The sequence below is a fragment of the Fringilla coelebs genome, assembly GCF_963513975.1.
Source record: "Fringilla coelebs genome assembly, chromosome: 6".
NCBI lineage: Eukaryota > Metazoa > Chordata > Aves > Passeriformes > Fringillidae > Fringilla > Fringilla coelebs.
In genome coordinates this window covers 61,853,111-61,875,329 of record NC_140034.1, presented here as the reverse complement: position 1 = coordinate 61,875,329, position 22,219 = coordinate 61,853,111, and the positions used below count along the sequence as shown (strand labels likewise).

Genomic DNA, 22,219 nt, shown 5'->3' with positions numbered 1-22,219 from the left:
TTCCTCTAACTGTGGAGGGATGGAATGTAAGAAAATAGTGCAGAAGGTAGTGTCACACCTGTACCAATCACCAAAGATTAGGAACAGGCTTGCCCTTAATATACCACAGCTGAGTACAATTAGAAGAGTGCTACAAAAGAGTGGCTTAGCTGGTTGAGGAGAGAGTTGGGGTTTGTTGGCTGGCTGTGAGGAGAGTTGGAGTTGTTGGCTGTGAAGAAGAAGGAGTCAGAGCTGTAAGGAGCTGTCCATGAGAAATCACCCAGAAGGTATGAGAGCTCTGCAATAAGATGACAACATCCAACTGCTGCCCCTAAGCACTGACTCCCCACAAGGTCCATCCTGACAGGCATACTTCAAAGTACCAAGCTGTACCAAGTAGGCACCATTTGCCCACCACAACTCTTTTAACTGGAGCACTCAGTTGCTAAACCAATTTTTATCACCTTTCCCTTCCACTTGAAGTGCACCCTTAATGCTGCACTATTACAGCCTGTCCTGAAGTTTAGTGAAATTGCTCCAATTGTCCTTATGAATTCTATCATTCTTTAAAGAATTCAAGTAAAAGGGCATGACATGTCTTCCACTACCCACCTAGAACGTTTTCTATGTCCCAAATCACTCTCACTTTTTATTTCTTCCAAAGCTTCCTTATAGAAAAAAGCCATTTAACAAATCTGTAGAATCAGAATCTCCCCCTATTCAAGTAGTTATACCTCTGTCCTCTGCTTTTGATGCTGTAATTTCTTCCAGAATGGAATCTCTAGTTTACTTACCATTTTCTGAAAAAATCCTGACATATAATCTACCTGATTATATATCCATCACTTTGTCCAGTTTACTGATGGTGATGGCACAGCATTAGCCTGCCTTATCATTTCAGCTCAGCTTCATTCTGCTCTCATCTATTACCCAAATTTTAGTGTCTGCCTGAGATGCTAAACCTTGCTTCTTAAAGTGAAATTCAGAGCATCCACAGGAAATCTTATTTGTCTCTAGTTTATTGTCTCACTGTCTACATATAAATAACTGTGTGTTTGCAGAGTTTTTATTGCATTCATCTCCACTTCTCTTTCCATTTTCAGTGTCACTTAAACTATGGCAGTATCTCTGTTAATGCTGAAGCCCCTTCAGGTCTTGGTCTGTGCCCTTTCTGCACCTCTCTCCTCCCTGACCATTTCCACATCTTTGACACCATTTGGTCCTTAATTATCAAAAGCCCAGTGTCCTGCATTTGCAGTAATGCAGTTCCTTATGCACAAGATCTTTTGCTAGTCAAGCTGTGATTGTCTGATTATACAGGTTTGGGTATTTTTTTATATATTCTATTTCCTCTTAAATACTTGGGGTTTGTTTGGTTTGTTGTTTGTTTAGTTTTTTTTTTGTTTTTTCATAAATGCCCAGCAATCATTATATTCATGTCCATATTATTTCTGCTTCTTTTTATTTCTCTGTGCTTTTCACAAAAAATGGCAAACAGCACAAATTCCTGCCAGAGGAACTGAGTTTGCCAGTAGTCCACAATACGAGTTAATTCAACTACATATGTATTCTTTGCTAAAACAAATATAACAGTATCCTGGGTGTTTTAGAAAGACTATCAGTGTGTTATTCACTAAATCCAAAGAGGATCATTACTCTGATTTTACTTTTTACAACACTGCTAAAATAAATTGTTGAAATAGAATGCAGAATCATGCACAAAGTCAGTCCTTTTCTCTCATCATAAAACCATCATTTTTCCGTTTATGGTTTTGCTGAACAATATTAATAAGATTTCCTACTGAACCTTCTGTTATTTCAGAAGTAGCTGGAACCACTGCTTTGTGTGTGTACACATCCCTAACATGTAAACATTTATAAAGCACTTGCAGATGTCTCAAGGAGAATAGAAACATTGATCTTATCTTCAGGTGGTATTACAGCAAGCATATCACCTTGACTTTTATCTATGTTTTTCCAATCTGTATTGCCTGAAGATAAAGCCCTGAAATACTACAAGCCAACAGCAGTTTACAGCTGTCCTGACATGCTCACACCTCTTTCCTTCTGCCAGCATTTGTGCAAGGAAACCCTGTGGCAGGGAAGGGATGACAAATCACTGCTGAGCTTAGTAAAAAAGAGGCAGAAGTGATGTTTCTGCTATCATGGGCAAAATGGGAACAGTTCTTCAATCAGCATCCAAAGTTGTGAAAACCTCATGGAACCACAGAACCATGGGCTCAGAAAATCAAACCAGAACTTCATCTTGTGTGTTTTAGAATTCACTAAAATGCAGATGGTTCTAATAGGAGCTCGTTAGCAGTAATGACTATTCCATGCAGGGCTGGATTATTCTTGTCCTTAGTGACTTCAATAATTATTAGACTGCAAACCCCTTTCTATAATCTCCAGTTGTCTTTCTAATTTATGCTTCCTAGACAGAATACAAGAACACCTATCCCTGTATTTCCATGCATAGCTATCCCAAAAAGGCAGCTATAACTACACTTGCATGTGCAATTCAAGGCATAGTAAACATATATATACACAATGCATCATATTTCTGTATACAAAAATAGATATTGTAGTAGCTCAGGTTTCAATAGAACTTGGAGAGTAAAAACATCACATTTCTCATATTATAGTAGTGCCACAACATTACTAGATTAATAAATATGCAGTAGGAGTTTCACTTCGAGGTTTTGGCACATTAAAGGTATGCAAATGAAGAAAACCAGTGTGAAAACCTATGTTTTATTAACTAATCCAAACATCCCAATTTCAAAGAAATATCATTAATATAATTAATGTAGTAATAATAACAAGAAGAAAATATTACAGTCAGGCTGTTCAGTGCTCAGGCTTCCCTGAAACTCAGGTTGTCAGGGCTGCAGTTCATATTTACTGTAATCCAAGACTGCAGTGAGTTTCTCCCTGGTATCACCTGTTGATCTGCAATACAGACAGGCCAACACTTCCAGTACATTTGTCTATTCTTTAGTCAATCCTTAAATAACCATTTCAGTTTTAAGGGCAGGGATGTTCTGGCATTGCTGAAGAGTACCCAGATAAAAGTCATATCAAAACCAATCTGATGGTTGCTAATTCAGCAGCTGACAGGGCAATCTTGGTGAAGGACTTCAGCTTGAAACAGGAATGACATCAAAGCTCACTGTCCTTTAAGGAATTGTTTGGCCAATTTACAAGAGTCTGAAAAATTAATATTCAGCCTCTTGTGCCAGAAATTGTACAGAGCATTTTAACTTTCAATTCTTGTCATTTCAAAAAAAAAAAAAAAAAACAACTAAAATTTAGTTTTCTATTACTGTAATTCTGTTCAGGAAGTATGAAAACCCCCAAAAGACAAAACCCAGCTTTTTCTGAGACAAATATAATTCATAGATGCATGAGTTACAACTCAGTAGTACTTCAAGACAGAGCCCTCACTAACCCAACCCTCCTTTGTCCTTTCATGAGATATTTGCTTCTCTTTCTCTACCCAAAGAAAAACATAAAACCAATCCTAAATAAATGACATGCCATCAATGAATACTTCACAGAAAGCATGGCTGGCTATCATTATTTCTTGTTTACAAAACTAAGATTTATATGTTTTAAAAAAGTCATGATTCTGATGCCGCTAGTCAAATAACAACCACCTGATGCTAGCATAAAGTACAATTATCCTAATTTAAAATGCATCTCATTAAAACTTAAAAGCCAAAGGTGACAGCACATAGCATCCACATTTTATTAAACCACTCAAAAGCTGAATTATACTAGCTCAAAAGACAGTATTCAGTGCAGGAAATAGTTTCCATTCCAAAACGATTTCCCTCTTCCTACGAAGCCGTGCACAAACCAATTCCCATCGTTTGCCTGAAGATGTCTCAAAGAAAGCCATTGCAAAATGTGTCCCTGACACGTTCCCAGAGCGCAGGGGAGTGCCAGCAGACGTGAGTAAAGCTGGCTGCAGCTTGCAGGTGTCCCCACAGTGCCAGACTCACCTCGGCAGACGGTCCCGTTGCCCACGTAGCCGGGCTTGCAGGTGCAGCTGTGTCCCCTGATGGTGTTGGTGCAGATGGCGTTCTCATCGCACTTGTGCTGCCCACTGCCACACTCATCGTGCTCTAAGTGGGGAGGGGGAAAGGGAAGAAAGGAAAAACAACAATTGACAAGATGCAGTGAGCTGATGGGGCCTTTGGAAACCGATGGGAGAACCAGGATGCTGCAGTGGTTCAGTGCTGGGGAGTCAGCTATGGGCTTGCTCCTGTTCAGAAACCCACTGTGTGCATGGCAACAGGAGATTATTTAGGGTTAAAAACAGAAAAAAAAAAAAAAAAAAAATGGGTGAGGCTGTGGCAAAAGCTATGGAGAAGATTATCAGGGAAGAATATCTGCTGTGAAGATTAACCTTTACATCACGGTCCATCAGCAGCAGCAATGATCATAAATACAAGGTAAGTAACACAAGAGGGGCCCTACCAGCCTGCCCTTTAACTACACAGTTCAGCTGTCACAACTGCTTGCTCTAATTCATGTTGAACTGACTCTCTCTCTAATAGCACGTAGTCACATTTCACATTTTTAGAGCACCAATCGTACCACGGAGCCTCAAAGAGGCTCCCAGACAAACAGGCCATGTTTTGCTTTCATCTAGCAACTCCAGCTGCTGCCCTGAGCCAAATTTGCCACAGCTCCTGCACTCCACTCTCCTGCTACTTTTGTTCTTGCAAAGCACCAGTTCGAGGTGATGAGCTAGCTGACCCCAAAGCTTTCTGCTTCTTCCTGCAATTACAAGGAGCTTCCCTCATACAGGATTGCACAGAGAAAGTCTGAATATTTTACACTTTTGCACCGGTGCCTTTGCAGTTTTCTTCAGTGGAATCAAAAGAATGCAATGAGTTTTCTTAAAACCACAAAACAGATAATTGACATTAAAAAAAAAAAAAATCAGAATCTGGAACCCTTCTGTGTAGCCTTCATTTATGCCACTGCAATCAGGGGGTTGATATCCATACACTGAGAGGTAAAAGCTGTGCTTCCCTGGATTTAGGATTTGCTTAAGCTTTTTACCAGTGCATCAGGGTGTTCAAAGGACTAAGTCTGGCCTTCTATAGATCACAGAGAGGCAGTGCCTCTAAAACACGAGCAAAATGCTCATTTTTTCAGACTGAACTAAGCCCTTTGGAAGAGTCTCTCCATTGAGAACAGCAGTATCACAGGCTCTGACAGGCTACAATTAACCTCTGCAATGCTCTCCCTCTGCCACAGGAAAGAACAACAGCCAATTTCAAGATAATTCAAGACATGTAAGATTTGAATGGTGAATTTCTAAGGAATCCACTAAACCAAATACTTCTGGAACACTGTTGATAACTATTTGCAGAACATATATCCAACGTGTTTTCCATTCTTCAAATACATTTGACAGCAAAATGATATGGATTGCAACTATTTTCTCTTAAATAGCATCAAAGCAATATATCAGCCTCTCACTCTTTGCTTTTAGCAAGAAACACACACACTCTCATATGTGCCTGGCTTCAGCTGATAAACTCGTGCTTGAATTTATATTTGTTAGTTTATGCTGGTCCCTGAGGAATTCACTGCAGCTTCTTGCCAGTTTTCAGAGGCCTTACATGTTCAGAATTCCGGGGTTCTTGAAGGGCTGCCTGTTCTCTCCTTCATCTTTAAGGAAACTGAACCACAGGCTGATTCTTTGCTACTTTGGTCTCGTGGTGCTCAGGCTGCTGGGTCAGACACAAAAAAGGAGCAAGCTATCCTCCAAGCAGGCAATCTGCATCAGCTGAAGCTGAATTATGCTTTCTTTTAAAAGAGACACCAGGACACCTTCTCAGCACTTCAAGGATAAATAAAGACTTCACAGTGGCACCAGATGTGTTTTTTTCCAAAATACACAGGAGAGGATAAGTCTGCTATGTTCTTCTAGGACTCTGACAATGCAGATCACTATTTAGCATTTCTGCAGATTTACAGATGCTGGAAATATCAAAACATTTAGCACTGACAGAGCAGCTATGCCACAATAACATTTTGTAAACAGAGGTCAGTTTTATCAAAGCTGATATAATTTTAAGAGTCAGCAACAAATCAGAAGATGGGAACCTGTCCTAAGGGAACCTCATCTGCATGAGGAACCCAAGATTTCTTAGCAGCCATATGGCTGCAACGATGGGAACGTCAAAGGAAGTTTTCCCTGGTGCAGAGATGTCTATAGCTGATGTTGCTACAGGCCTAATAAGAATGAGAAAGCATTGATTTCCTGCCAAGGCACAAAACTCTTTTCATCCAGATGAAAAATCCTTAAGAATCTCTCAGTACTAAAGTTTTCCTGGGTTTTATGTGCCCTCACAGGAGCTCATCCTTTGGAACACTTGTGTGCTCGCAATGGGAAGGGAGCATGGAAATGCTCATGCTCTGTTTAAATTCAAATAAGATTGTGACTAATTTGCAAAGAATGTTGCTTTCACACACACACTGCTTTCCAAAAATCCCCATTCAAGCACATCAAACAGCCTGCTTTTGCTTTAATGTTACAGTAAATACTGACTAGACACCAAACTAAATTGGCAGAGCAGGACCCTGCACAGCAAGAGACAGGAGTCACAAACAGCATCATTCCAGAGCAGCAAAGAGGGCAGAGACAAGGCAAAAAGCCCAAAGTTCTCTTATTTTGACTCTTTGCCTTGTAGCTGGAAATGAGAAGCACAAGAAAGGGACTCTAAAGGAAAACAAAGGGAACTTTTAGTCTCTTCCACACACACATATGTGTATGTAAACAAATGAGCTGCCGTGCTCAGGAACAACGCTGTGACCATGAAGTCTGACTGGAGTCATCCATCTCTCTGACTTCCATTTGCTATGCAATATACATAAAATGAGTTCATGATCAAAGATGGAAAGATGAAGAGAATGGGCTTACTGAAAAGGACAGAATTCCTTCACCCAACTCTCATTCACCTGGATTATTAATGCTTATTTCAAGAACAGCTACAACAGCACACCACTCTTTTCTTACAGGCAGGTTAATTTGTTTATGAAATCTCTGTGAACTGCCTTCAACATCAGCATTTCTGTTACTCAGGATTGTTGCATTTATTTCATGCTTTATGGCAAAGCTACAAGATCAGTTAGTTTATTGAGCCTTTTCCCCACCCTGCTCTATAAAACAAGGATATTACAAGATTCTGCTTTTTCCCTAGCATTCATCATTGTCCTGAAATCCTCAGGTACTGAAGATTTTACAGAAAATTAAAGGTTATCAATCTTCTATTGCAAAAAAAAAAAAAAAAAAAAAAGGGAAGAATCAAATGTCCACTGCTCATTTCCTTTGTACTTTATTTATTCTTCCTGTAAGCAGAGATGAGGGATGGAAGGATACATCATTTCTGATGCTTCAACTCTCCTGGCCATATTTCCTACCCATCAAACTACTGCTAAGGCCAGAAAAAATATACATGTAAACTTAAAATTTTCTTTCTGGACACAAACTGCCTAAAATTTTCAAAAGCTTTCATGAACTTTTCCAAAATGTTAGAGAGGATCTTCTGTGAATTTTCTGAGTTCAACACCTAGGTCAGCCTATCTTGTGAAAAAAATACTATGAAGTTCATTTTTCCATTAGCTTCACCTGAGAAGGGCCATCTACCTCCAAAAGCATTTAGGAAATTAATGATCCTTTTACAAAAACACGTGTTGTATGATTCTATACATCACCCTACAAGTCCACACTGACAGTATCACAGGTCTGATGTTTCTGTGTGGGTAGTTTTACACCAACACATGCACAGCTAGAGAAGACAATTATTATAGTTACCTCTGCTTTGTTCAGAAGCAGCCTAACCCAAGTTTATCTTGACAGTGACAGAATTCATTTCAGTACTACGTGGTCCTAGAGAGGTAACAATCACATAAAAAGTGAAGTTAAACCACCAGAAAATAGTTTCAAGTAGCTGGTTAAGGATTGCACATCCTGTTATAAAAAGCCCAAGGCACCCCAAAGGCAGCAGAGAACCCCCTGCACCAAACACAGCCTGGTCTGAGCACGCTGACCCCAGAGCACACCCAGCAGCTCCCCAGCACAGTGGGCAAACCCTTCCCATGGAGGACAAGAAATGAGTAAGAAATTGCTGAGACAAGCACAATGACCAGGCTGCCAAGACAGCTGTGACTGTTGCTGTGATATTTTCTGAAAAATCCCTTGCGCAGAATTCTTCTCCTGGGAAGCTGAGAAGCCTCAGAGAAAAAGGAAAACAATATTATCTCATTTGCTTCTCCTGTGTTTTGCTGCTTAGGATGTGGCTTGGAAATTGTTTATCCAACAGGTGGTTGTTTGATTGGTTTCATGTGAATTGTTTTGACTTAATGACCAATCAGGGTCAAACTGTGTCGGGACTCTGGGGAAGGTGTCACGAGTTTTCATGAGTATCTTGTTAAGCCATCTGTCTGTGTCCTTTCTCTATTCTTTAGTATAGTTTAGTATAGTATTCTTTAATATAATACAATATAAAATAATAAATAAAAAATTATAATATCATATAATATAAATATAATATAATATATTAGCCTCCTAAGAACATGGAGTCAGATTCTTTCTTTCCTTCCAATGACAGGGACCCCAGAAAATAGCACATGTGACCCCTCTGCACCCCCTGTGTGTGCTTAGAGCCCAGCCCACCACCATCTGCCATGCACCTGTGTAAAACCAACAAGTGAGACACACCTGAGGCACAAGGAGAGCGCAACACAAGTGCCAACAGAACTGCTGTGAAAGCTTAAGGCTCTCCAGCAGCTGTACCAGCTCCCCCTTCAGCAGCAGCAGACCATTCAACCACACCACGATTCAGCTGTGAAATCACTGGTTTAAATTTTAACTAAACTTTCAGCTGGCTTCTAAACACAAGTGTCTATTTAAGGCTAAGGCAGTTAACCCAGACCAGGCTGTAGCAGCTCCTGCACACCTCAAATGAGTTCTCATTCCAGCTGCTGATGGCTTCAGTGTGAAGTATAAATTGAAACATTCAAACAAGGACAAAAAAAGTCAGCAACCTTCATGTACACTTATTTCTTTTTACCACAACTTTTCCAGACTAATCTCTGTGAATGAACCACAAAAATACTTTTGTTTTGTGGTACTTAGAAAATACCTTCTGTTCTGGGCTAAACTGAACTGGAAGAATGGAGGAGGAAAAGCACTGGGGGCACAAGGAAAGGTGCCAGACAAAGATTTTGCTTGCCTGAGGTAATACATTCTGCATAAAGCCTCCCACGTGACACTGCAAAACTGTTTGTAAGTAAAAACAACCACAAAACCAAAAAAATTCTGAATGCATGCAAGGTACAAAAGAGGATTTGTCATGTATTTATGAAAGCAAATGGAAACATATCTAAACATACATATAAACAATTACAATAAAATGCAAATTTTCTCCCTTCATACCTACATGAAATGCAGTGTTTGTGAAAAGCTCTAGGCAGCTCTAACAATTAACATTAGAAGCATCAGTCAAAAATAACGCAGTTCTATACTTTTGGAGTTTTGGGTATTATAAATACCCACATTCTTACAAAGGAGATCTTTTCAGTAAAATAATTTTCTATTCATCATCTAAGAGGAATATGGCCTTTGCTTATATCCTGTTTGTATATTTTTTAATGCATTTTCCAGAACTACCACAGAATTTATAGGATGCCTCTGCTCTCCCATGTTGAAAGACACAACACTGTCAGCACTTACTAGAATTTGTATGGGCTATAAAGGCAGGATCTAGACAACTTTAGCTTTCTCTTGCCTTTTTTTTTTTCCTGTGCATGCTTAGAATAACTCTAGAATTTGTACTGTTTGTGCTTTGTCTAAAATATTTACTTGAAAATTAGAACCCTATGTTGCAAATAAACAGCAAAGAACACATAGTGAAGCTAAGAACCTTTTGGTCAAGAGTGATAAAATCAGGATAGCTTTCCTTTGTGCAAAAGCACATAAAGGATTTCAAACCTATAATTCCTAAAAGGTACACTTTAACACAGGATTTATTTTTAAGCAAGAATGCTGAAATTTTTATCTTCATTTTCTTTAAATAAAGATGCTCTTCAAAAAAAGACAGACACTGGGATGGAATTAGGGGAGACATTCCATTGTAGGGTCCTTCACTATAGCTACTTTCAGTTCTTATTACAAGAAAAGGCCCCAATTTAAACTTGCTTACAAGATGGAAACAATTTTCTTATTGTAAGAATTCTCTTTCATTACTTCCTCAAAGCCTTCATACTTCAATAATAAAACATTCATCTTTGGAATACACTGTGCAAAGATTCTGGCTATCCATTTATTCATATTTTCGTAACATTGAAAAGAAATCTAAGCTGTTCTCTAAACTGTTGAGATAACAGCCAGCTTGTGGGGTGCAGAACCACAAATGCAGCAAACATTTCTATGACCAAGAGACTTAAGAGAGACAACTCACAGAACTGCAAGGTCATTGGATGCCACCATTTTTTATTAATACAAATACCATTTGTATAGAGTACATGGCCTAATGTAAAATTAATTATCTGGCAGCCATTAAGCAATGGTCTTTGAAAACTCAGAAAGGAGGAAGCCATCTCTCCAAATACTTCTAAAAAGCCAATGCTTCTAAAAAACTAATTCTTTGTTGCATGTCATTAGAATTCTATGTAATAACTAAGGCTTTTAAAATGATAGATTAAAAAAAATTAATTTAGGCAGAATTGGGGACTTAGTGGAATCAGGATCTCAGCTCATAAGAAGTTGTGATGAAACAAAAGAAATAGCTTTTAAACAGACTGAAAAAAAGGAAGCTTTATTTGGAACACACAGGAAGAATGTCCCACAGAAAACCAAGGCAATTAGAAACAAGATGCATACATCAGATGAGAAATTCCATTGGAGATAGATGGTAAGCTGGTGAATGATAATAGCTAATTGTGAATTCAGAAAACTCTGGGTAAAAAAACCAAAATCAATTGTGTTTTTCTACTCATGAGAATCAGAGAAACAAATTAATTTTATCTATACCCATTCCCAACTTCAGCATCCGAGCTCACCCTGCCCATTTCCACAAGGAAACAGGAAGAAGGAAGAGGGTGCAGAACAGAAAAGTCCCACTGTTTCTTTCTACCCCTACAAGCACTTAAACATCCAAAATGCTGGCTGAAGTACCCTCTTTGTGATTCTTTTAATAAGAAACTGAAATGCCTTTGTAATTTATGACACAACAAACACCTTCTGGTGTTAAACATGAAATTATTTAGACTACATTCTCAAAGAGTAGAGACGTGCTACTCCTGGGTAATTAGGAAGAAATAGTGGGATTTAATTTGAATATAAAATTTCAAATGTGCCTGCAGTTGCCTCTTGAATCACACTCCTTACAACCTGAAGGAGTTCTGCTCTACCATATCCCCTCTGGCCCTGAAATTCTCCATGTGATCCCTCAGTCTGGGACGTGGGCAGGCCAGAGGCACACACAGGATTCAAGGGGCCAGAACATCATGAATTTATGCAACAGCATAATAATTTTTATCAACTTGTTCTCAGTGCCTTTCCCAAAGGATCTCACTGTTCTGCTCAGCTTTGACCACAGCTGAGCAGTGAGCTGACATTTTCAGTATCTCTTCTCTGAATGGTAATGGCTAATTTAGAGCATTTGTGTATCTACCTATTTTTTCTCCCCCCAAGGGAAAGGTACTTTAGACTCTGATCCTCTGTTCTGCCTCACTAATTTATAAAAACAACTGCCAATAGTACCTATTTGAATTTCCATGAGATGAGTTCACTGAGCAGTGAAGAAATTGTAAATTGTTGTAATAAAAAAGTTTATTTTTGACTAAATCAAGATGAATAATAGGTAGCCTTGCTGACAGTAACACGGCATTTGTTTTCTGCAAGAGGAGAAGAAACAAACCATGGATCTCTTGCTAGCACACTATAAAATATTTGCACATATACCTTAAATGTCTATAGAACATTTTGTAAGGAAGGGAAAAGAGACATTTGTTTTTACTGTTTTCTGAATACAGTCATAAAAAAAACTACAAGAAATCAAGTAAGAAGTGGAACAGCTGAAGAAGTGAAATCCTGAAAATCCTTGTTTTAGATTTAGACACGTCTCACCCCAATCAGAAGCTCACCAAGGTTAAAGGAAAACTTCACTGAACAAACTAGATCAAATGTCTGAAAATGCAAGAATCACTGGAAGTATACATGGTTGTTTTATCTTTATACTTAAATATTATTCCCCTAGTCTTTGAAGCACAATTAAGTTGAGTAGACATGTCAAATTAGTAAAAAATATTAAAATTATAAAAACCAGCTAATAGATTATTAATGTGAAGAGACAGTATAAAGGGTAATCTTTTACATTGAATTTTCATGCCCTATATAATAGCAATATATCAGTAATATTGATACACACAGAAATTTCAAAACAGATCCTTTTCAGAGGCTGATAATAAAATGGCAATCTACATGACATACTCAACTGGATACTCTGCTGCAGTTTTGTGGACTTATTTTTGAAAGCCAGGTTATTTATGTTATTAGCAATGTGCATCTTTAATTCTCAAACTAGCCAGCAAACTTTGAGCACAATTGTGGAGACAGGCATTGGATGTAGTTCAGACAGGATCTACACAAAATATTCATTAGAAGAGTCTGAAGATCTGCAGATTGTATACTTAGAGATGCAAACAAAAACATCCATAAGGAAGAAACCACACTTCATTGTCAAAAAAAAAAATCTTGTGAGACCTTTTTGATGGCAAATCCTACCACCAAAGGAATGAGCTCTTCTGCAAGTACAGTTTTGCATTGAGCAAAGAGCTGGCATGTGCAACCACTCAGAGTCTGCAGAGTGAGGCTGAACTCCACTAACACCAGATGACTTTTCAGAACTAAAATTTAGTAAGGATTGCACATTGACTACCTTACAGACCCTGAGTAATCCCTAAATTAAATGGTAATAGAGTGCACAGAGCTTCATTTCTGCTCCTACAAGCTCAGAATTAATCTCTCAAATCCTTCCACAGGTTGAAGGAGGTATACAACCTATTGTTCCAATATAAAACCATTTTTTTAAGACTAAGGGATACCAATTATTAAGACAAAGCCTTGGAGGAACAGGAAATTATTCACGAAGTCAACAAAAACGTGATACTGTACACACGTGTTGAAAAGCAAACAGATACATCCTCATCTGCAAGAACAAAAACATCTTAAAACTGTTTCTCCTTACCAGATTTATATATCAGAATAACCAGTCTATGCACTGCTACTTCTAGAGATATGCAGTAACCTAGTGTGCATGTCTGTGTCTAATTCACTTATTTATTTACTTAAGGATTCCTAAAGAAACTCCAGATTTCATAGAAGACACAGAATGGCCTTGAGGTGCAATGGTCAGTCAGAGCACATGTCCATGTGCTGGGATTCTGTTCTGAGCTTTCCCTCACCCACAGTACCTCACAGAGTCATCCTGACTGAATTATAAAGCACAACAGTGGTTTTAAACTGGAACATGGTAAGCAGTATGATCATCTTGATTATTGCTATGGGATGTAAAACTTCTAATACAATCCCTTGCTTTTTCATAAACTAGTTAGGCATCAAGGCACTGGGCTTTTATGAGGTACCTTGATTGCATATATTGATTTGTGTATTTATAAACCACTAGTTATTCCAAATTTCTCTATGTAGTTATTGCTTTTCTTGACATAGTTACAAAGTTGGTAATTTCCTATAGACAGCAAATAAAGCCTTGAATTCCATGTGGTGTACCATGCTGAAAGCAGCTCGGCAGTTCCAACTAGATTGCAGCATGGCATTAATATTGATGGACAAGAACAACACACCAGTTCTGTGAAGTTCTCAATCTCTCCAAATCACAGGACATTCACTTCAGAAAATAAAGAAATCACATGTGATGGCAGCATCTGAAGTGCCTGAGACACTAGCAAGTGCCACTGTCTAATTTACAGCTTTCAGGAGAGATGCTTGTTAACATTCAATCTGAAGATACTGTTTTATTTTGCTTCCTTGTTGTAAAAAGCTGAATATGTTCCAAGCACCTGCACTGGGTCAGGAAAAAAGCCCTCAAGCAATATGCTTCATTTTATTTATATAGCAACATAACAGGACAGGCTGCTTTTTATCCATAAAATTGTGAAAGCTGCATCCTTCTATCACGTTGATATCAGAATCTCATCTTTCAGGTGTTTTCAGTTCAACAATACCTGAAAGCTTTACTCTGCAGAAATCTCAAAATCAGTAATACAGAAAGAATGTAATAGACCTTTGGATGCAATTTTTAGCCAACATTTCATCACGGCTTCATGAACTTACACTGGTGATAAAAGTTCTGTAGAGCTTCAGTTCCCAGCACTCCACAATGGTTTAACTACCACATGAAAAAGAATTTCAAAAAGCAACACCTACCCCATTTCAAACAAGCACAAAATTCCCTTAGTGCTGTTGCATACAATCATTTAGGCTGGAAAAGACCCCTAAGATCAGTGAGTCCAACCATCAACCCATCATTGCCAAACCTACCACCAAACCATACCCCCAGGTGCCACATCTCCCCATCTTTTAAATACCTCCAGGAGGGTGACTCAACTACTTCCCTGGATAAACATCATCATATTACAGGAAAATACATAAATCTGACCAAAAGAAAAAAAAAAATACCCTGGTATCACATTCACATTGTCTGAAAAAATCCCTTCTCCCAGGATTTTTCTCCCAGGAAGCTGAGAAGCCTCAGAGAAAAATGAAAACAATTATTATCTCATTTGCTTCTCCTCTGCTCCTGTGTTTTGCTCATGTGGAATGTGTTTGCAGATTGTTTAATTTCATTCTGCTGTGAGTTGTTTTCACTCATTGGCCAATCAGGGCCAAGCTGTGTCAAGACTCTAGAAAGAGTCACGAGTTTTCATTATTATCTTTTTAGCCTTCTGTCTGTATTCTTTCTGTATTCTTTAGTGTAGTTTAGTATTCTTTAATATAATATAGGATCATAAAATAATAAATTAGCCTTCTGAGAACATGGAGTCAGATCCATCATTCCTTCCTTCATCTGAGGGCAACCCAAAAACAATACCCTGGTTGTAACTCCTGCAAGAAAGCCAGTGAGTGCTGACTGACATTCTCAAATATGGATGTGGAAAAAAAATCAATTTTAGGTATTTAGGTATCTAAATTACTAAATGGTTTATTCTCTCGGAGTGCTGAAAATCTAACTTCCCCCAATGGATTTAACTGGAGAAATGGGTTCTCAGCACTTTAAAAAAATTTTAAAAACAGAAAAAATCAAAACAGGTTAGTTCTTTATGTCACTCTAGTGTGCAAATCTTCAGTTAACTCCTTCAGCCTCACAAAAATATTGCAGAGCTTTAACATGGAATGAAGTGATCAAATTACCCCTCAAGATGTGCAATTTCAGCATCATACATACTCCCAACTCACAGAATTAATTTTTATTAGGGCATCTGTTTTTCCCTGGAGATACTCTACCACAACAGTGATCACCATAGGCCAGTACTTGGCTTATGAGATCTGACAAGATCACAACCTGGGCTCCTTTGGCTGCAACTGCACCCTCTTCCATCAGCAAAACAGTGCCCAGCTTGAAGATCCCACTGCTAAGACAAAAGATGGATCAAACAGAATTTATATACCATACAGTGCACAGGTGTCCACAACTAACTTACCAGAGGATACTCACAGTAGGACAAAAAAGGGGAATTCAAATACACGATTTTACAAGAGAACTGATGATGAGGCAAGAAAGGAGTATTTTCCCCCAGAAACTTAGAACATAATTTTGGGGATAAAGAGGAAGTAAGTTGAAGTACCTAAAACCACCAAACACCCCTGGAAAGCATTGCAGAAATGTGCTGGAGGTCCAGAGCAGGAGCCCCCAGGGCATGAAGTCACATTCACCTCCAGGCTCCCTTGTCTGTGTTACTGACTCAGAGAGTGCTACCCAAAATCCCTCTGCTAGGAAAGCACAGGTGAGAAATTGGGGCTAAATAATCAGAAATCACAAAGGAAGCATTAAACTTCAGGAGAAGGGTTAGAATGTTTCTCCAGAAAATGTGACCTAAGTCCAACAAGAGAAAATATGAGAAATGAGACTCAAGTAAGGGTGAGCTTGGAAAGAACAATTTTCATGCTCCCAAGGAACAACCTCCACAAAACACGTGCACCTATGCACACCACGTGATAATGTACTGCTTAAAATTTAATTCCAGCACGTGTTTCAGCAAAGAACAGCAGCATTATGTAGAGCATTCCAGCTCAGAAAAGGAGTAATGATTCTGTTAGCTAAACTGAGCACAGGTCTTCCTGTAGGGCATGCTCAAAGGAGAAAGCCCAATCTAGGGGTGAGAACCTGAATTCCACCCCTCTCTCTCATTAACTGACTGTATGATGGAGATACTTTCGTGATGAAATGGTCAGAAAGGTGTTTGTCACTGAAAAGCTCATCAAATATAATGAAATGGTTCACCTCTGGGAAAAGAGCCTTTATTGAACATCCAACCCAAACCTCCCCTGACACAACTTCAGGCCATTCCCAGGTCCTGTCACTGGTCACCAGAGAGAAAAACAAAGGCATAGCTTACACATCAGATAACATTCCTGCTCTAGATACTGTTCCTAGTCCCTGCAGAGGCATTTTGTGCCTTCACTCTTTCCCAGAAGAGCCCCCCTATTGAGAGAAGAAAAGGCAAGGTTCCTTGGTCCCCTGCCTGCTCCTGTCCCACATTTAGGGGAAGGGAGGAAAGTGATATAAGTATGACTTGCATATAATTTTGATAAAGACTGTAATTTCAGTCCTTTCAACACCTTCCATTTAGGGGCTAAAGCCCAATTACAGTCATTAACAATCAGTATCTCATGTGTCACTTCTCTGACAGATGACAAATGTCTACAAGTAGCAGCAAATACTGTCACAGTAAAAGAGGAAATTGTCTTTCCATCAGATCCCTGAGCTGTGCTGCACAAGTGCTGAAATCAGCACTAAATTAGCATTAGAGTAATTGAGTAACTTTGCCCACAGAGGACCATGGAGACTTTTAGTTTCACCTATTCCTCAGAAAACCTGAACACAGAGAGAGCCTGCAGCATCATGGGGACAAACTCCCTGGAGGAAATCTCCTGCCATGAGCTTCCATGCATACAGATGGGATGGATGTCAGCTGGGAGCCTCCCTCTAATCTCCATCTTGCAGCAACAGAAGCAGGATCCTCCTGCATGACAGTCACAAGCATTCCAATGCCACAGAAAGAGATCATTCAATTAATATATGTTAAAAATTAATAGCAATTTGAATAGTTAAATATTAATTGTCTAATTTGGAAGGAGAAAAAAGGATTTCTTCTGATACTAATTTGACCCTGCATCCTAGGTGACAGCATGAAAAAGATGCCAGGTGAATAAAATTAGTGCAACAAAACAATTGCCTGGAACCACAAACTGAATTTCAATGGGATACCTCATGCTGCTGCAACCCAAGGAAGTCATCTTGTGAGGCACACCTCACTGGATCCACACACAGCTCAGAAAATTAGGAGGATGGAAATGCATTTCAAATATTTATTAAGAGGCAAGATAAGGTCAACCAGGAATAATCTTAGAGCTGAAAAATTACTATACATATGCAGTATAGTTTCTTTTAACTCTCCTGTAATAAGAAAAAAGCTTTTTCTGGCTGAAATAGATTCCTTTTCTAATTGATAGAAGATATTCACACTGGGAAAGATGAACAACATGTCACCAAGTCTTGTCACCAGTGACCATACCAACACTGACAAAACTGCTGTATTTTCCAAGAGCTTTGGGAAAGCAGCTGCAGAGAACAGAAAAAAAATAACTTCAGTGCAGTTAACCCTGTGAGAGGCTGGTATGACCACTGGGCCAGGCCCAGAAATACAACAGGGATTAAAAAATGATGAACAGCAATAATGGAAATAAAACAAACCAGAAAATGGGGGAGGGGTCTTGAATCACACGTACAGAGGAAGAAATCTTGTAACTCAGACTTTATCAGTTGTGCACAGAAAGAGAAGGCAGCAGGGGAATAAGATATAAGCTGGTTTCACTTGCCATTAGGAAAAGGTACAGGAGGACAAAGACATGGAACATAATACAACAGCATGCTAATGGCTTTAGATTCTCTGGGAAAAGGAAACAAACAAAAAAATATCTCACTAAGGAGAAACAAATGTAACTCAGTTGTGGAAAACAAATAAGAATTAATATTGGCACTCAGAATAAGCTCCACAGAAAATTCATTGAGATTAGCTAGAAAATAATATTTAACAGTTTTTTTTCTGTAAAGCCAGGAAGTGTAAGCTTCATATGTTAAATAAAAGCATTTTAAAAAGCAAGAACACAACACTACAAGAAAACCTGTAATTTTTACTAAGTTTCTCATATTCTTTCCATATTATAAGAGATGAGATAGCTCTTAAATGGTGGAGGAGAACCAGGAGCATCATGGTCTGCACCAGATCACAAATGTCAAGAAACTGCAGGAAAAAAAGGCCATGTCATAATTATACAACATCTGAAATTGATATTTCACAAACTCTAAACTTTCCTGCCCTCACACTACAGTAACATAGTTTGAGTATTATAATGCTTATGGACAGAAAATGGGGGGGAAAAGAAAGAGAAGCTCATCAACATTTCCCAAATTAAAAACCACTTGCAATAATAACACCTTGTGTGCTACCTGTGCCCTACTGTAAAACCAAGGTAACTGATTCACAATAAAATCAAGGTACTCAACACATTCTTGAAGTATCCTGAAGGATGCAAATGCAAACATCCTAATTATTAGTGGTGGTGCTGCTGTTCAATACTCTCCAACTGTACTCCCCTTTAACTGAGGGTAGGTTTGGATCAGGCACGAGGCACAAATCCCTCTCTGTGCTGGTGCTGAGGCCCTGCACAGGCTGCCCAGAGAAGCTGTGGCTTCCCTGGAAGTGTCCAAGGCCAGGCTGAACAACCTGGGACAGTGCAAGGTGTCCCTGCCCGTGGCAGGGAGGGGGGAATGAAGTGATCTTTAAGGCTCTTTCCAACCCAAACTGTTCTAACAATCCTTGGTGCATCTACCAGAGTGGTTTAAATCACAGCAAGATCAGCTAATCTAATTAGATTAGATATTTCATAATAACCTGACTGCCTTTCCAGTGACAATCTCATTTTTATCGTCTCTAAAGCAATCACATTTTTATATTAAGGTCAGAATGCAGGGACATTGGAAATAATGTATTGTGGCCATTTAAAATTATACTAACAAATAACATTTGAGGGATTTAAACAGATAGCAGCAATTATCCTCCTCTTTGTAGAGCATGGAAGTGATAAAAATGATTATTTCTTTAATATCACTACAATATTCATGTATCTACTTAACTTTCTTCCTTGGAAGGTCCCATTTGTTTTCTTTAGAATTGAATAAAAATATTGTAAAGATTATGATTATTCAGTACTTAGGAGAAAATTAATAGCAGCTATGAAAAAGGTATGCAAAATGAGTAACAGAATGTAGAATACTCTTACCCAGTATTAGTAAAAATACTCTTCTGCTTAGTGAGATTAAAGGGGAAAAAAATCAGGGGGGACAGATAGAAACAGTCATTTTACAGAACAGGCCCAACTGATAAAATACTTTAGGCAGTATTGAATTTAAGTCAAATAATATTCAAAATAGTTGTCCCTTAATGAACATGAATAGCACAAATCATCCTGCCAGCTAGAATTTAATTATGAAATTATTGATTCTTATGGTTCAAGGCACAAAATCATCATTAGATGGAACCAAGGAAAGGGATTCCTTCTGTGATCTATTGTAGTTGCAGGGAGGCTGTATTTTCTCTGAAACAACCAGCTCTGCTGACAGAGAATAAATACAAGGTCAACTGCAGGTGAAGATGCCAGGTTCTAATAAAAAAGCAATTAATTTTATCTGAAAGGAAAAAACCCACGGACTTTGCTATCTGCAGAGATCTTGGGCAGGAGGGTATCCAGGATTGCTGTCTACAGCAGCGAGCCTCCCAACTTACACCACTTTAATTACTTGTTCTTCCCCAGTTCAGCTGATAAAAGATCACTTTTATACTCAGTTTGGGTGTGGGATGGAGGAAGAACGGGAAGCTGGATTTCCTGCCCTCACCTGAGCCAGTTCCTGCATCACTGGAGGCTAAAGGATGGACAGCCTGCAGCTGCTGCACCTCCAGCGTTCTTTATCGGGAAGACTTCAGGAAAAGGATGCTCAGAGGGCTGGGGCACCTCTCCTGGACAGACAGGCTGGGTGAACTGGGGCTGTTCAGTCTGGAGGAGAAAAGGCCCTGGGGAGACCTTGACTCCCAGTACCTAAAAGGGCCACAGAGAGCTGAGAGGTGTCAGAACCCAGGACATTCCTCTGACTACCCTGGATAGCTCGAGACCCTGGCAAAAAGCTCAGGGACCTTGGCACAGAATCAAAGACACCGATTTTACCCAAGGAGACAATTACCAGCTTTGTGTGAAGATTTACAAGCCACAAAGGTTTGAGCAGGATGATAGCTAACTTGTCACAAAGTGAAAAAGTAGAATTTTAGAGATTTAGAATGAGAGTTCAAGAAGCAAGATGGAAGGATCCAAGCGTGTCCCATCCTTCTTCTTCTTGTCTTTCATCTTCTGCTGTGATAGTAACACTTTTAAATTAGTTTAAGATAGAAACAAACTGTCTAACACAGGTGATTAGTATTAGAATATTATTGTAAATAAAGTACATGTAAGTTTTAGTATAAAAAGCTAACACCATCCCAAGGGCAGTCAGCGTGCCACAAACCAACCTGCCAGGCAGACCTGAGCAGGTCAGAGAAAGAATGCAATAGATAAGGGAAAATAAACAACCTTAAAAACCAAAACTGAAAAATCTCAATTTCTTCTTCGGTCACAGGGCTGAGAAAAAAAACCTCTTTAATACCTTGAAAGCCATTTCAGCAACACAAGACCCAAGGGAGAGGAACTTTGGACTAGGACATGGAGTGACACAACACAGGAGAGTGACTTCACACTGCAAGAGGGCAGGTTCAGATTGGGTGCCAGTAAGAAATTCTTTCCTGTGAGGGAGGTGAGGCACTGGAACAGGTTGTCCAGGTAGGTTGTGGATGCCCCATCTCTGTGAGTGTCCCCAGTAGTGTTTGACTTAAGGAGCAGCAAAAAGAAAAAATGTAAAGGAACCTACATTGTCAGATGCCATATACAGTTTCCTTGATCTTGGAAAAGTTAGAAACCCCAGATCCAGGGAGAGAAGAGCCACCTGGACTGTGGATTTTGAACTTTCTCTGAGGAATAGAATACATCTAGTTTCCTAAGTCTGGAGTGAATCAATCAAAAGACTTTTGTAAGTGATTTAACATGCCAGCCAGAGAAACAGGGAATGTGGTCCACATACATTTAACCACCCTCATATGAACATCAGAGGGTTTGTGGGACTCTTAAAAGCATGCAGAGTGAAGTAGAAGGGTACTGGGCAGGCACTACCAGCACATTCAAAAAAGAGCAGCTTTATATGTTGTGCTAGAATGGAAATGCCTCTTGAACGTCTTTGCTTTAGTGCAAAGCCATTTTTGTGGCCCAATTATACTAGAGGATGCAGTTCAGAATTGGATAAATACCAAGGAATCTATCTCAGACCAAGTCTCCAAAGATCAGAGGATTCCTCTGCCCCTCTGGGGAGCGTGTGTGCCTAAATATGCACATCCTTAATTTACTGCTTGAAGAAGAATTCGCTGTGTCAGACGTTCCACAGAACACCACTCTTAACATTTGTGCTATTTTGAAAGCAAAAGGCCAACAACAAACCAGTCAAAAAATAGCATAAAGGACAATAGTTGGTAGATAGTTCAGCATTATGAAAAATTCTATTCATTAAACTTTATGAAACAGAACCCTCTGTTACAACAAGCACAAAGCAGACTAAACCAAATCCCTAGGATCCTGAAAACATGGAGAATTTTATTCTTCATGAATAAATAGGAAAAACATATTTTTTCCTTAGAGGCCATTAAGCTGTTTCTCCATTGACATCCTTATCCTTTGCTTGGCAGCCCTGTTTTCTGGTCCCTTCTGCAAAGCCTTCCCCAAAACACCTGATTATCTCGGTCTAGCAGCATGAACTGTATTTTGTAAAAATGAACT

At 39.1% G+C, this 22,219-nt stretch overlaps 1 protein-coding gene across 1 annotated transcript in view; it reads right to left on the bottom strand.

Moving 5' to 3' along the window:
• Positions 1-22,219, bottom strand: part of NELL1 (neural EGFL like 1) — a gene marked incomplete at both ends in the record, with an annotated part of 282,292 nt that overhangs the window by 110,337 nt on the left and 149,736 nt on the right. Inside the window, one exon of the mRNA XM_084207298.1 lies at positions 3,987-4,109. Within this exon, the coding sequence (XP_084063424.1) occupies positions 3,987-4,109 (123 nt within the window). The remainder of the gene's footprint in view (positions 1-3,986; positions 4,110-22,219) is intronic.